Raw genomic sequence first — 12,170 nt, 5'->3', positions numbered from 1 at the left:
CCATTAATTATATAATTAATTTTTTTTAAATAAAATTTTAAAATTAAAATATTAGAAGAAACCTTTAAATTCATAAGAAGATATGAGAAAAACACAAAAGAAGATATTTTAACGTACTAAAGAATTAATAGTAGTAGAAATACATGCATAAAATTTAAGAACAAAAAAATAGTAAAGATTAGATGTACAAAAAATTTTTTTTGGAAAATAAAAATATAGAATATAAAAAAAATTAAAAGATATAAGTTAAAATAATGTGAATATAAAGAAGAAATATATATATATATATAAAAAGTAATTATTTATTCTAATCAAATATTAAAAAGAAATATAAATAATCTTTTATATAATATATTAAATAAATAAGCTGAATAATAATAACAAAATCAAAGTTATATATATGTTTATTGTTAAAAAAAAGTACAATTTGAAAAATCAATTTATTAAATAAATAAAAAAAATATTTAAATAATTTTTTTTATTTATTTAAAAAATAAATAACATATAAATATGAAGAATAAGAATTAAAATATTGAAAATGAATATTTTAATTAGTGAAGAATTGAAATATAAATAATATATTAGAATTAATTTAATTTATTTTGTTTTTTGCGCTTTTGCATTTAGCGTGGATATTTTTTTTATTTATTTTAATCAATTTAATATGAAAATTATTATAGATATATTTTTTTTTGGCTTGTTTCTTTATTAAAAAAATTTGGTTTTTTCTTAAAATAACAAACTAATTCAAAAATAAAATTATGATAAATATTTTATATTAAATACTATATTTAAATAGTTAAAATTTTAAATGTTTTTAGATTTAATTTTTTTTTATTTTCTATTATATTTTTTTTATCATATGTTAATTATTATATATATGTTATCTTGAAATATTTAAAAAAATTTAATTGTATCAAACAGTTTTTAATGATTATTTTTTTATTAAATCCGATAAATATAAAATTAAAAAAATTAATATCCTTAAGTAGATCCCATCAAAAAAGAATATGATATGCTTTAAAAAGAACCTTTAATTAAAAGATATTGATGATGAAAGATGAAAAAAAATTAATAATGTATAAAAAAATCATTTAATTTTTTATATAAAAAAAAATATGGAATCACATATATTAAAATATGGTATATTTATTATTCAATTTCAATCTCAAATTTATAAAAAAATCCTAATGATTGCGTTTATTTTTTAATGAAATAACATTATTTAATAAACAGAAAAAATATAAGCAAAAGGAATAAATTGAAACATGTTTTTTTATTTTTTTACTAAGTTTGAAAATATCTTATTCTAATTAAATAATTTTTAAGTTTTTAAATATTTTTAATATTTTTTTTATAAACTTAAATTTTTACCACAGTTTGAAAATTCTAACTGTTATTTTTAGGTATTTTTTTATATTTAAAAATTGTCTAAAATAATACTTAAAATTAATTTTATTTTAGTATTTTGAAAATTTATAAAAAAAATAATAGCTATATTTTTTTCCATTATAATTTTCTTAAAAATGTATTAATCCTCTAACTATCCTTTAATTAGATTAAATCTTGAGAAAATTTACTTTTTGAGTTTTTAGTAATAATTAAAACTTCACATTTAGTATTTTAAGCAGAATGATATTTTGAATCTTCTTGTGTAAAATAAAATTACTTTTTCCTTGTTTAAATTGTGCTTTTAAATTAAATTATTTCTAAAATAATGTTAAATATCGGTAATTATTATGAAAATATTTTTAAATATCTAAATCTCCACTTTACTTCACAATAATATATCTCTCTATAAATTATAAAATGAATGTTCCACTCATTATAACACTCTGAAACAATTTTAATCTAATTATAATTAAATTTAATTAATCCATATCTTAATTTAAGTATATAAGTCTTATTATAAGGAAAAGTTTATGGAGTATAGATATACATTACACTTCTAAAAAATAAAATAAAGGATGAATGCTGTATCAAATGTTTAATAAATAAGCATCCAGTTGCTATAAACCCCAAAAAGGTTCTAGGAATAATATTTTATTTAAATTAATAAATATATTTAAAATTAATAAATATTTGATTTAAAAGAGATAAAAAAAGTTTTAGTAACAAATTTTTATAAATTTTAATAAAAATAATAAAATTAAAAAATAAATTTTAATTAAAAAACTTATTATTAAATATATATATATATATATATATATATATATATATATATATATATATAAATATATATATATATAAAAATAAGAAATTTATTTGTTTATTTTAAACAAATGATTTTGAAATTAAATATATTAACTTAAATTTAAATTGTTATTATTTTTAACTAATAAAAATATTAAATTATTAATTATAAAAAGCTAAAATATTAAATTATATAATAAAATGTAAACTTTCAAAAATGATAAAATTTTAAAATTATAAGACACCTAAAAATCATGTGAATAGAAAATTGAAAATATTATAAAACTTAAAACTATTAATTTTAACGTAGAAAAATAGAAAGAATAATTAAAAAACACGTCCAGTTCATATGAATTTGAAAATGAAGATTTTAATTCTTAAAAATCTTTAGGGTATTAAAAAGACGAATTTAAAGAAATCGAAAAAATTAAATAAAAATTATTGCTTTAAAATCAAGGTAAAAACTAAATTTAAATTAAGCTTTTTCGTTTTAAACCTAGTTTTTTAAATAAAATTAAAAACTAGATTAATATTTTCAGTAAATAATAAATATGAATGATGAAGCTGTTTAATTGTTAAATTGTGAAAACAATAAATAAGCTTTAATTATGTTTAAATAAGTTGAAAAAATGCTTGAAGTTATATAAATAAACTTTTTTCATTATTTCAATAAATCTATTTATATATAATGATTAATATTTTTTTTATATATTTAAAATTAAAAATTATTTTTATTATTATTTAACTATTATTTTTAATTAATTATATTAAGTTTGCAGCAAGTTGTGGAAAAGAAATTGATAGAAATTTAATAATAGTTGCATTATATAATAGAGCTTGTACATATTAAAGGTAACAATTTTAAATGTGTTTATAAATAAAAAAACTATAATTATAGCCTTTGGATTTTAGATAAATGTTCTTAATATTTAGATGGAGTAATTTACAACTTAAAAGTAAGTTTAGAAGAAGATTCCTTAAGTTTAAATAATATTTTTTAGAATTAAAAAGAAATTCTCGCTTATAAAATAAAAAAATAAACTTTTTTAGTAAAATCCTACTTATAATATTGTGCGATATTATCTTAATAAGAATAGTATTAAATAAAATATATTTATAATTTAAAAATAAATAAAAAAAGGCATGAAAAAGCATTAGAAACAGGATACCAATGTTTAGATCTTTTAAAAAAAATATTTAATTAATCTTTTTAGTTTTGCGAAAAGAATATGTAGAATGAAAATACAAGGAAAAAAAGTTAAAATTAAAGCTATTTTTAAGAAAAAAACTTAAAAATAACTGAAATAATTTGTTTTTAAAAGTTAGTAATTTAAAATGCTTACAAAATAATATCTTCAGTATAAAATCTTTTAAATATAAATGATGATAATAAATCCCAAAATGAACATTTCAAAGATACAAAGAAAACTCTTTATTTTTGGAAAAATAATCCTGAAAATAACGAGAAACATATCAGAATTTAACTTACTTAAATTTAAAATTAAAAAGAAGATGCAAAAAGATCTATTTTAGGAGTTTAAAATGCATCTTAATGGATTTAAAACTTTAATATTGGATAAATTATGCATATGGAAGGTATTAAATACGAAGATTTTTGTTTTTTTTTTGGAGATATTATGTATGAAATTTCAAAAAAAATGATTTTAGAAAAAGTAATTTATTTATCAATTACATATTTTACGATAGCAACTGAATTAAGATTAATTGAAACTGAAAAAAATAACTAATCAGAAAAAGCAGAAAATTATAATTTATAAAATAGCTAAATTCTACATTTAAAAGCTATATAGATTTCTTGCTAACATATTACTTGTAAAAGTCCTTATATTAATCATTTAATAAATTCTTATCATAAGCATTACAATTAAAGCTTAGAAATAATAGTAAAATTTAAATATATAAATTTGAAAATAAATTAAATATAAAAAAGTTAGAAGAAGAAAGTTTTTAATAAGAATATAATTCTTAAGTAAATATTTAACAAAGTATTATATTATAACAAAAACATTTTTGTTTAATTTTTTAATAATATAATATTATGAAGATTAGAATGATAAAAATGAAAAAAGTTGTGAAAAAAAAGTTGAATTTTTCAATGAAAAATTAAATTTGTTAAATAATCATAAAAGTAAAAATAAAATTGATAAAAAAAATATATTAAAAGCTAGAAAATCTTCTCCTTCAATAAATAATTTAAATACTTAGAAGTCAAATGAAAATAATTAATCTCAAAAAAAATCCTCAATTAAAGCAACAAATATAGAAGCAGGTTTTTAATTTAAAGAATAGTTAAAAAATAAATAAATTTTGGACAAAATGTCATAAATATTAAAAAATAATATATTTATCAATCTTAATAATGAAAATAAGTTATTAAAACTTAAAAAAATCAAACAATAAAGTCAATAAAGTTAAGAAAAAAAGAGTTTAGATTATTCACAAACAAGTAAATAATTAAAATAATAAAGTTATTTTATTTATAATAAAAAATGAAGCAATAAAAACACCTTTAAAAAATAAATAATTATGCCATAATAATAATAATAAAAAGATAAAAAATAAATAAAATTTAATAAAAAAAAATTAATAAAAAAGTAATTCATAAAACAAATCAAACTTAAATTTTACCTAATAAAGTTAGATAAACAATAGTGATATAAATGATGATTTTGAAAAAAAATAAAGCCTATCTAAATATTATATAAATTCTAGTAGTAAAGAGAGATTTGATTATTAATTTCCTTTGAAAGGTTTAAAGAAATTTTTAATTTAACAATTAAAAAAATATCATCTTTATCTTAAAAATTTGATTTTAATTAAATTTAAAAAAATGATTCTCATTTTTTTACATAAAGAGATAAAATAAAAAAATAATGAATAATTTTTAAAATATTAAAGAAAATAAATTTATATATTAAATTATTCTAAATATTTTATATATAAATATAATATTTATTAAAATTTATAATTTTGCTAATTCTTTAAATTTTAATAAAAAAATATATCACTAAAAGATATTATTTAACACGTATTTTAAAAAAGTTACGTATTACATCAACATTTTAATTAATTCTTATTTTTTATTTAAATAAAAATAGATTTAATAAAATTATATCAAATTATAAAACTAAGAAAAAAAAAAATGATTTAAAGAGTAGTAAAAAGAGGTTTTTCATTATGGAGTGGAGTTCCTTTGAATCCCCCAGATCCAGTTCTAGGTAAAAATAAATTAAATTAATAATTAAATTAAGTTTTATAAAATACATAGGTGTTGCCGAAGCATTCAAAAAAGATTCTGCTTAAAACAAAGTTAACTTATCTGTAGGAGCTTACAGAGATGATAATGGCAAGCCAGTAATATTAAAATGTGTCTAAAAGGTATTAAAATAAAATAAAAGCAAAATTGAAATTAAAATAATATACAAAAAAGGCAAGTTAAATAATAATGGAAAAAAATCTTGACAATGAATATCTTCCAATCGAAGGAAATGTAAATTTCATTAATTTAGCTCTTAAATTAGGATATGGAAATGCTTTTTATAACTCAAACAAAGATCGTATAGTAGGAGCTTAAGCTTTATCAGGAACAGGCGCTTTAAGAGTTGGATTAGATTTTTGTAAAAAATTCCTTCCAGCTGATACCACAGTATATATTCCTAATCCAACATGGCCTAATCATAGAAACATCGCTTAAGATGCTGGATTTTAAGTTAAAGAATATTTCTATTATGATCCCGCTTTGAAGAACGTGAATTTCTAAAAATTACATGATGATATATCAAAAATGAAGGATGGTTCCGTATTGGTTATGCATGCATGTGCTCATAATCCAACTGGATGTGATTTATCAGTTGAATAATGGAAAGAATTAAAAGACTTATTCTTAAAGAAGAATCATATTTGCTTTATGGATATGGCTTATCAAGGATTTACAAGTGGTGATTGCTAAGCTGATTCAGCTTCTGTTAGAATATTTGCTGAAGCAGGTGTAAATATGTTATTGGCTTAATCTTTTGCTAAATCTATGGGATTATATGGTCAAAGAATTGGTTCTATTTCGATTCTTACTAAAGACGCTAATGAATAAAAGCACGTACTTTCTTAAGTTAAATAAGTAATTAGACCTTAAGTTTCTTCTCCTCCTTTACATGGTGCCAGAATAGCTGAAATTATCCTTTCTAACCCTGATTTATTATAGTTATGGTACTAAGAAGTGAAGGAAATGGCTGATAGAATAGCTATAATGAGAAAATCTCTTGTAAAAAACTTAAAAGATGTTGGATCTACTCATAATTGGAGCCATATTACTAATTAAAGAGGAATGTTTGCCTACACAGTAATTCAATTTTTTATATATTTTATTCAATTTTTAATTAAAAAAGGGAGTTAACAAAGATCAAGTTAATAGTCTTATAAATGACCATCATATTTATTTGGTTGGATCTGGAAGAATTAGTGTAGCTGGATTAAATACCAAAAATGTTGGCTAAGTTGCTGCAGCATTCCATTAAGTTACTAAAAATTCAAAAATTTGAAGTTTTTGTTTTTCTTTGTGTGTTTTTTATTTTTTTAAATTACAAATAATAAATGAAGTTAAGATTTATTTATAACAATAATTATTATTAAAAATTTTTATAATTAATATTCAAAAAAATATATATTTTATTTTATAAATATTTAATTTTAACAACAATGGTTGTCTATTATATATTTTCAAATTTTTAATTTATTTATACTATAAATATATACAAATAAAAAATTATTTTATTAACTAATAATATTATAAATTTATTTTATTATATAAATAAATTAAAAAAATTATAAAAAATGGGTTGTATAGGAATAAATGTAAATAACTGTTTAGGAATTGGCAAAGATAGTTAAACTAAAAGTTAAACTACTGATAAAGTTTCTTTTAAAAATTCTCCTTAGATATAAAAAATATAGAAATCTTCAATAATATAAGTTTCAAAATTATCAAGAAAAGGCTCAATGTAAATAGCTGCTAGAAAAAATTCATTATTATATCATAGAAACCATTCAATAAATGAAAATGACTATCAAAATTAATAATGAATAACTTATAAAGTAAATAAAATCATTTTTTTTACTTATTCATTTTTGTAGAAAAAATAATAAATAACGCTTTTAATTATAAAAATGTTTTTGTGTGTATAATATTTAATAAAAATTAATTTTATTAAAAAAATATTAAATAAAAATAAACTAAATAATTTAAATATTATAAAATTAATCATAAGTTCTTTATTTTTAATGAAATTTAATAATAATATATTAAGGTTAAAATAATAAAATTATTTAAATACAAAGAAACACATAAAAAGTAATTATTATATATAAACAATTTATTCCCGTTATTTTTTTATCTATTTAATAAATTATTTTAAATTTTTACTGATTTTTCTCTCTTTGTTTATATTTACTAAAATAGCATAAAACTTTTAATTTTATAATATTTTTTTTTATTAAAATTTTTTTTTATTTTTTATATAAAATTTAATTATTTTTTAAAAATTAAATTTATTAAAATAAATTAATATTATTATTAATATTTTTAATTTAAAATATTATAAATTATTATTATTATATTTTCACATTAATTCATTTTTTTGTTAATATTTTATATATTTCCTTTATTTATAATTATTATTAGAATTTTTTTATTTAAATTTTTATTAATTATTAGTTTTATTTTCTTTACTTTTTTTTATTAATATTTAAGCATTTTTCTTAATATCTAAAATTTTTAATTTATTTTGATCATCTTTAGCTATATAATTACTGTTTTTTTAAACTATTTAATTTGACTTAAAATTTTAAAAATATGTATTTAAATTTATCTTTTAAATATGCCTTCAAGAAGTTGAATTATTTTTTAATTCCTATCTTCAAAACATTGAATTAAATATTAAATTTAATACTAATTATAATAATAATCATTATATTCTTAAAAATATAAATAAATTAATAGCTTAAGATATTTTTTTATTTATTTTATTTTATTAATAATTTATTAAAGACATATTATATATTCTTATATTAGTTTTTTTTATTCATCTATAAGATAATTGTGAACAATTAATGTCAATCTGTTTTTTTAAAAAATAAGCGATAATAATTTTATTAATAAATATGAATATATAATATGTTCCTGTAATTAATGAAACAAGAAAAAAAAAATTAATTAAAATTTAATTTTTTTATTTAACACAAAAATTTGCATTTAGATCTGATTATAAAAAAAAAGCCTATTAATTAAATAATAATTTTCTAATTTAAAATTTTAAAGAAAAAAAATTATAAATTAAAAAATGATTATTAAATAGCATTTTTTTATTATTAATTAAATATATATAATTAATTTTTTTTTTTTTAAGACTTATCCATTATTGAAATATTACAAATTTTTTATAAGATATTATTTTATTGCTTTATGATATAATAAATTTTATTTATATATTAGAGTTTTAAGATTTTTGGTTTTAATTTTATTTTTAAAAATATATTTATTATTTTTATTTGTTTAAATTATTTATTTAATTTTATTGTATAAATAAGATTTCATTATTTAAAAATTTTATAAATATTAATAATTTATTTTATTTTAAATGTTTTTTTTCTTATTTCTGTTTTTTTATCAATTCGGATATAAGAGAAAATAAAAATACTTACAAAAAAATATTTGATTTAGTGTTAGTACTACCTTATCTTTAAGTAAAATAACCCTTGAATAAACAAATCAATCTAATTTATGGAATAAATCAGATTCGTAAAATTCATAAAGAATGAAAAAAATTAAGCAATAATGATATTTTAAGTTTAATTATGAATAAAAATACAAAACATACTATAATTAATTTAAAGCAATTAAATATTAACCAAATTGTTAAATTTTAATTTAAAAAAACATTAAAAATCTAATAAAGCAGGCCAAATATACTAAAAAGCCAAGGTTTAACATAATATTTCATAAAAAAATAATTGGATTACCATCAAAAGTAAAAAATTTAAAATTATATTGGGTTTTTGAAAATTATAATTAACCCTTAAATAATATATTAGATTATATTTTTCAAATTAAAACATTACAAAAATTTAGTATATTGATAAACCTTTTTTTTAGTTTAAAAATAAATCAAAAATTCCAGATCAAATTATATCTTATTAATAAATATGACCTTTGATATTAAATATTTAGAATACAAACAACTTTTAAGGATTAAATATACTTTAGATAATTTCAGAATGTATTAACTAAATAAAATAATGTAATGATATATAAAAATTTAAAATAATTATTAAAATTTTTTCTAGACCAATATACAGTTTATTCTCTTTCATTTTTTGATATATATATATATATATTTTTTTTTATATATATTTAATTTATTAACTTACTTATTATGATTTATAATAATATTTAAATTTTTAATTAAGTAAATATTTCTTAGATATATATTTTATTATAAAATGATATTACTTAATTGCACATATATTTTTTATTTTTTCTATAATCTTTTTTTAAACCAAATCAAAAAGTTTTTTCTTCATCTTTTTTTTTTTGATTAAATTTTTTAAAAAAATTATAAAATAAAATAAAAACAAATAATATAAATTTATATTATTATGATAATTAATTATTCGGTTATAATTTAATTTTCTTGTTATTTCCATACTTTATCATTATATTCACCTTAATTATTTTTATTTCTAATAATAGAATACCGATATAACTAATTGTCAGATTAATAATAATTAGATGCATTTATATCCAATTTCTCCTCGAATTTGCATTTTATTTTTCCATCTGATTTATATTTTATTTGAGTCATACCTTTTCTAAGTAAAATAAAATACTAATCGTTTTTTAAGACCTCATTTACCATCATCATATATATAAAATAAATTATATTCTCGTTATTAATATTAATTAAAATAACTAAAAATATTTTATTATTTAAATAAAATTATTTTATGTTTTGAAAATCAAACAAAAAATTAAATTTGATTTGAACTAAAATGTTTGTATTTCTTCATTAAGGAAATTTCTTTATTTTGTCTTATAGAAAACAATAATTAGTTAAATAATTTTACATTATAAATTTTTTAAAAATTAATAATTATATAAAAAATAAACTATTTAATTGGATAAATATATTAATTATAAAAAGAATTGATTCTTATATATGAAAATTAATGTACGCAGGCATTTTTTTCCCAATACCAGTTTAATTAATGATTTTTTAGTGTATTATTTGCTCAAATTGATTTTTATTTTTTTAAAAATACAAAAAATGGCGAGAAAAATTCGATAATAGCAATTTTTAATATGGTGAATTTTTTAAAAAATATGAAGTAATTAATATACATAAAAAGTATTTATTTAATCTAAATTTAATTAATATTTTAACTTTATTTATAAGAATGGTAAATAATAAAAAAAATACAATAAAATTTAAATTTATAAAATATAAAAATAATAAAACAAATAAGAATAATTATATAAATAAATAATATAAAAATTATATAAACAATTATTCTAAATATTTTTTTAATTTACTCTACTCTTCTTATATAAATTCAATCTTTTTATGTCGAGAAAATTTTAAAGTTAATTTATTCTTCAAATTTACTGCTTTCATTTGTAAGCAAATTATTTTAAAATTAGCTTTATTAATTTTAAATGGTTTCATCATTTGTCCAATTATCATATTCTTTTATTTAATTAATATCATCTTTTGTAGAATTACTTTGTTAATAATTTAAAATAATTATATCATCATCGTTTTATTTGAGTTTTTTTTGAGAGAAATTCACATTGCTTTACTAAGATTGGTTATTCTTATCTAATATACTTGTAATATTAATTAAAGAGGAATTATTATTATTATTATTATTTTGTTATTTATGTTCTTCTTTTTTTACATTTACATTCTAAAAGTTGCTAATACTACTAAAAATGCTTTTATTGCTATTTACTTTAATATTAAAAACGGAGTTATTATTGATAATACTACTATTATTAATATTATTTATATTATTGTTATTAATATTGTTAATTGGAGATGCTGCTTCTCTATTTTACAGATTGTTTTTTTCGTTTTAATTTTAGTTTTTTCAATTGTATAGGCTCCTTCTAAGACACTTATTTAATTTATAATTCCTTTTAAATTATTTTGTTTTTATTAGTTTTCTTCTTCTACTTTTTTTATGTTTGTATCTTCATATAAATCTAACATATCGCTATTATTACTATCATCAATATTAAATCCATATGTATTAGATAAAATACTTTTGTTGTCTTATTATATTTTTTCTTCTCTTTCTTTTTTAATTCCAATATATTGTTTTAAAAAGGTACTTGTATCAATGTTTTCTTCAATATTATTTATACTTTTCTCGACATTACTTAAAAAATCTTTTTTTTCATTATCTTCAATTAAAATCTATATTTTCTCAATGCTTTTATCATTTATTACAGCTAATTTTAATAATTGCTACAAATAATTATTTTATTATATTAAATTATAATTATTTTCCTTTTTTATAAATATATATAAATATAAAATAAACAAATTTTTTTGTTAATTATACTTTTAAATCTTTATAAAACTAATTTTCTTAAATCTAATATTATTTTATATTTTCAGCTATTTTTTATATTTTTTGTTTAAATTTTTAATTGTTCATAAATAAAGATTAATTTTATTTCTTTTTTAAATTATTTTATTAAAAATTTAAAAATAAGAAAAAATAAAAATAATTTAATACTTTTTCTTCAATGATTTATTTTTAATAAAAATCTAATCTTTTTTATTGTTCATTAGTGTTAAGTTAATTTTTAATTTAAATACACTTTTTAACTATTGAACTAAAAGCTTATTTATAATCATTTAGTTCATCTTAAATTAATTAAACCTAGTTTTATAATTTTT

General features: G+C 15.6%; 2 protein-coding genes across 2 annotated transcripts, besides 10 other annotated features; both read left to right on the top strand. All coding sequences in view use genetic code 6, as the record gives it.

Moving 5' to 3' along the window:
• Positions 1-1,313: 1,313 nt before the first annotated feature.
• Positions 1,314-1,353: a microsatellite.
• Positions 1,354-2,044: 691 nt separating this feature from the next.
• Positions 2,045-2,082: a microsatellite.
• Positions 2,083-2,186: 104 nt separating this feature from the next.
• Positions 2,187-2,249: a microsatellite.
• Positions 2,250-2,744: 495 nt separating this feature from the next.
• IMG5_069760 (hypothetical protein) lies at positions 2,745-4,944 on the top strand (the record flags this gene model as incomplete). Its single annotated transcript, XM_004036772.1, has 4 exons — positions 2,745-2,831; positions 2,966-3,045; positions 3,092-4,097; positions 4,939-4,944. The coding sequence occupies 4 exons, from the start codon at positions 2,745-2,747 to the stop codon at positions 4,942-4,944; spliced, it is 1,179 nt and encodes a 392-aa protein (XP_004036820.1).
• Positions 2,885-2,938: a microsatellite.
• Positions 2,918-2,964: a microsatellite.
• Positions 4,772-4,808: a microsatellite.
• A 412-nt stretch (positions 4,945-5,356) lies between the features above and the next one.
• IMG5_069750 (hypothetical protein) lies at positions 5,357-6,831 on the top strand (the record flags this gene model as incomplete). Its single annotated transcript, XM_004036771.1, has 3 exons — positions 5,357-5,432; positions 5,483-5,592; positions 5,645-6,831. The coding sequence occupies 3 exons, from the start codon at positions 5,357-5,359 to the stop codon at positions 6,632-6,634; spliced, it is 1,176 nt and encodes a 391-aa protein (XP_004036819.1). The 3' UTR covers positions 6,635-6,831.
• An 849-nt stretch (positions 6,832-7,680) lies between these two features.
• Positions 7,681-7,718: a microsatellite.
• A 998-nt stretch (positions 7,719-8,716) lies between these two features.
• Positions 8,717-8,782: a microsatellite.
• Positions 8,717-8,791: a microsatellite.
• Positions 8,792-10,731: 1,940 nt separating this feature from the next.
• Positions 10,732-10,779: a microsatellite.
• Positions 10,780-12,170: the final 1,391 nt, after the last annotated feature.

Source organism: Ichthyophthirius multifiliis (genome assembly GCF_000220395.1).
Source record: "Ichthyophthirius multifiliis unplaced genomic scaffold scaff_1120509250381, whole genome shotgun sequence".
Taxonomy (NCBI): Eukaryota; Ciliophora; class Oligohymenophorea; order Hymenostomatida; genus Ichthyophthirius; species Ichthyophthirius multifiliis.
The sequence above is the reverse complement of the archived record's forward strand: the minus strand, read 5'-3'. Positions and strand labels throughout refer to the sequence as shown.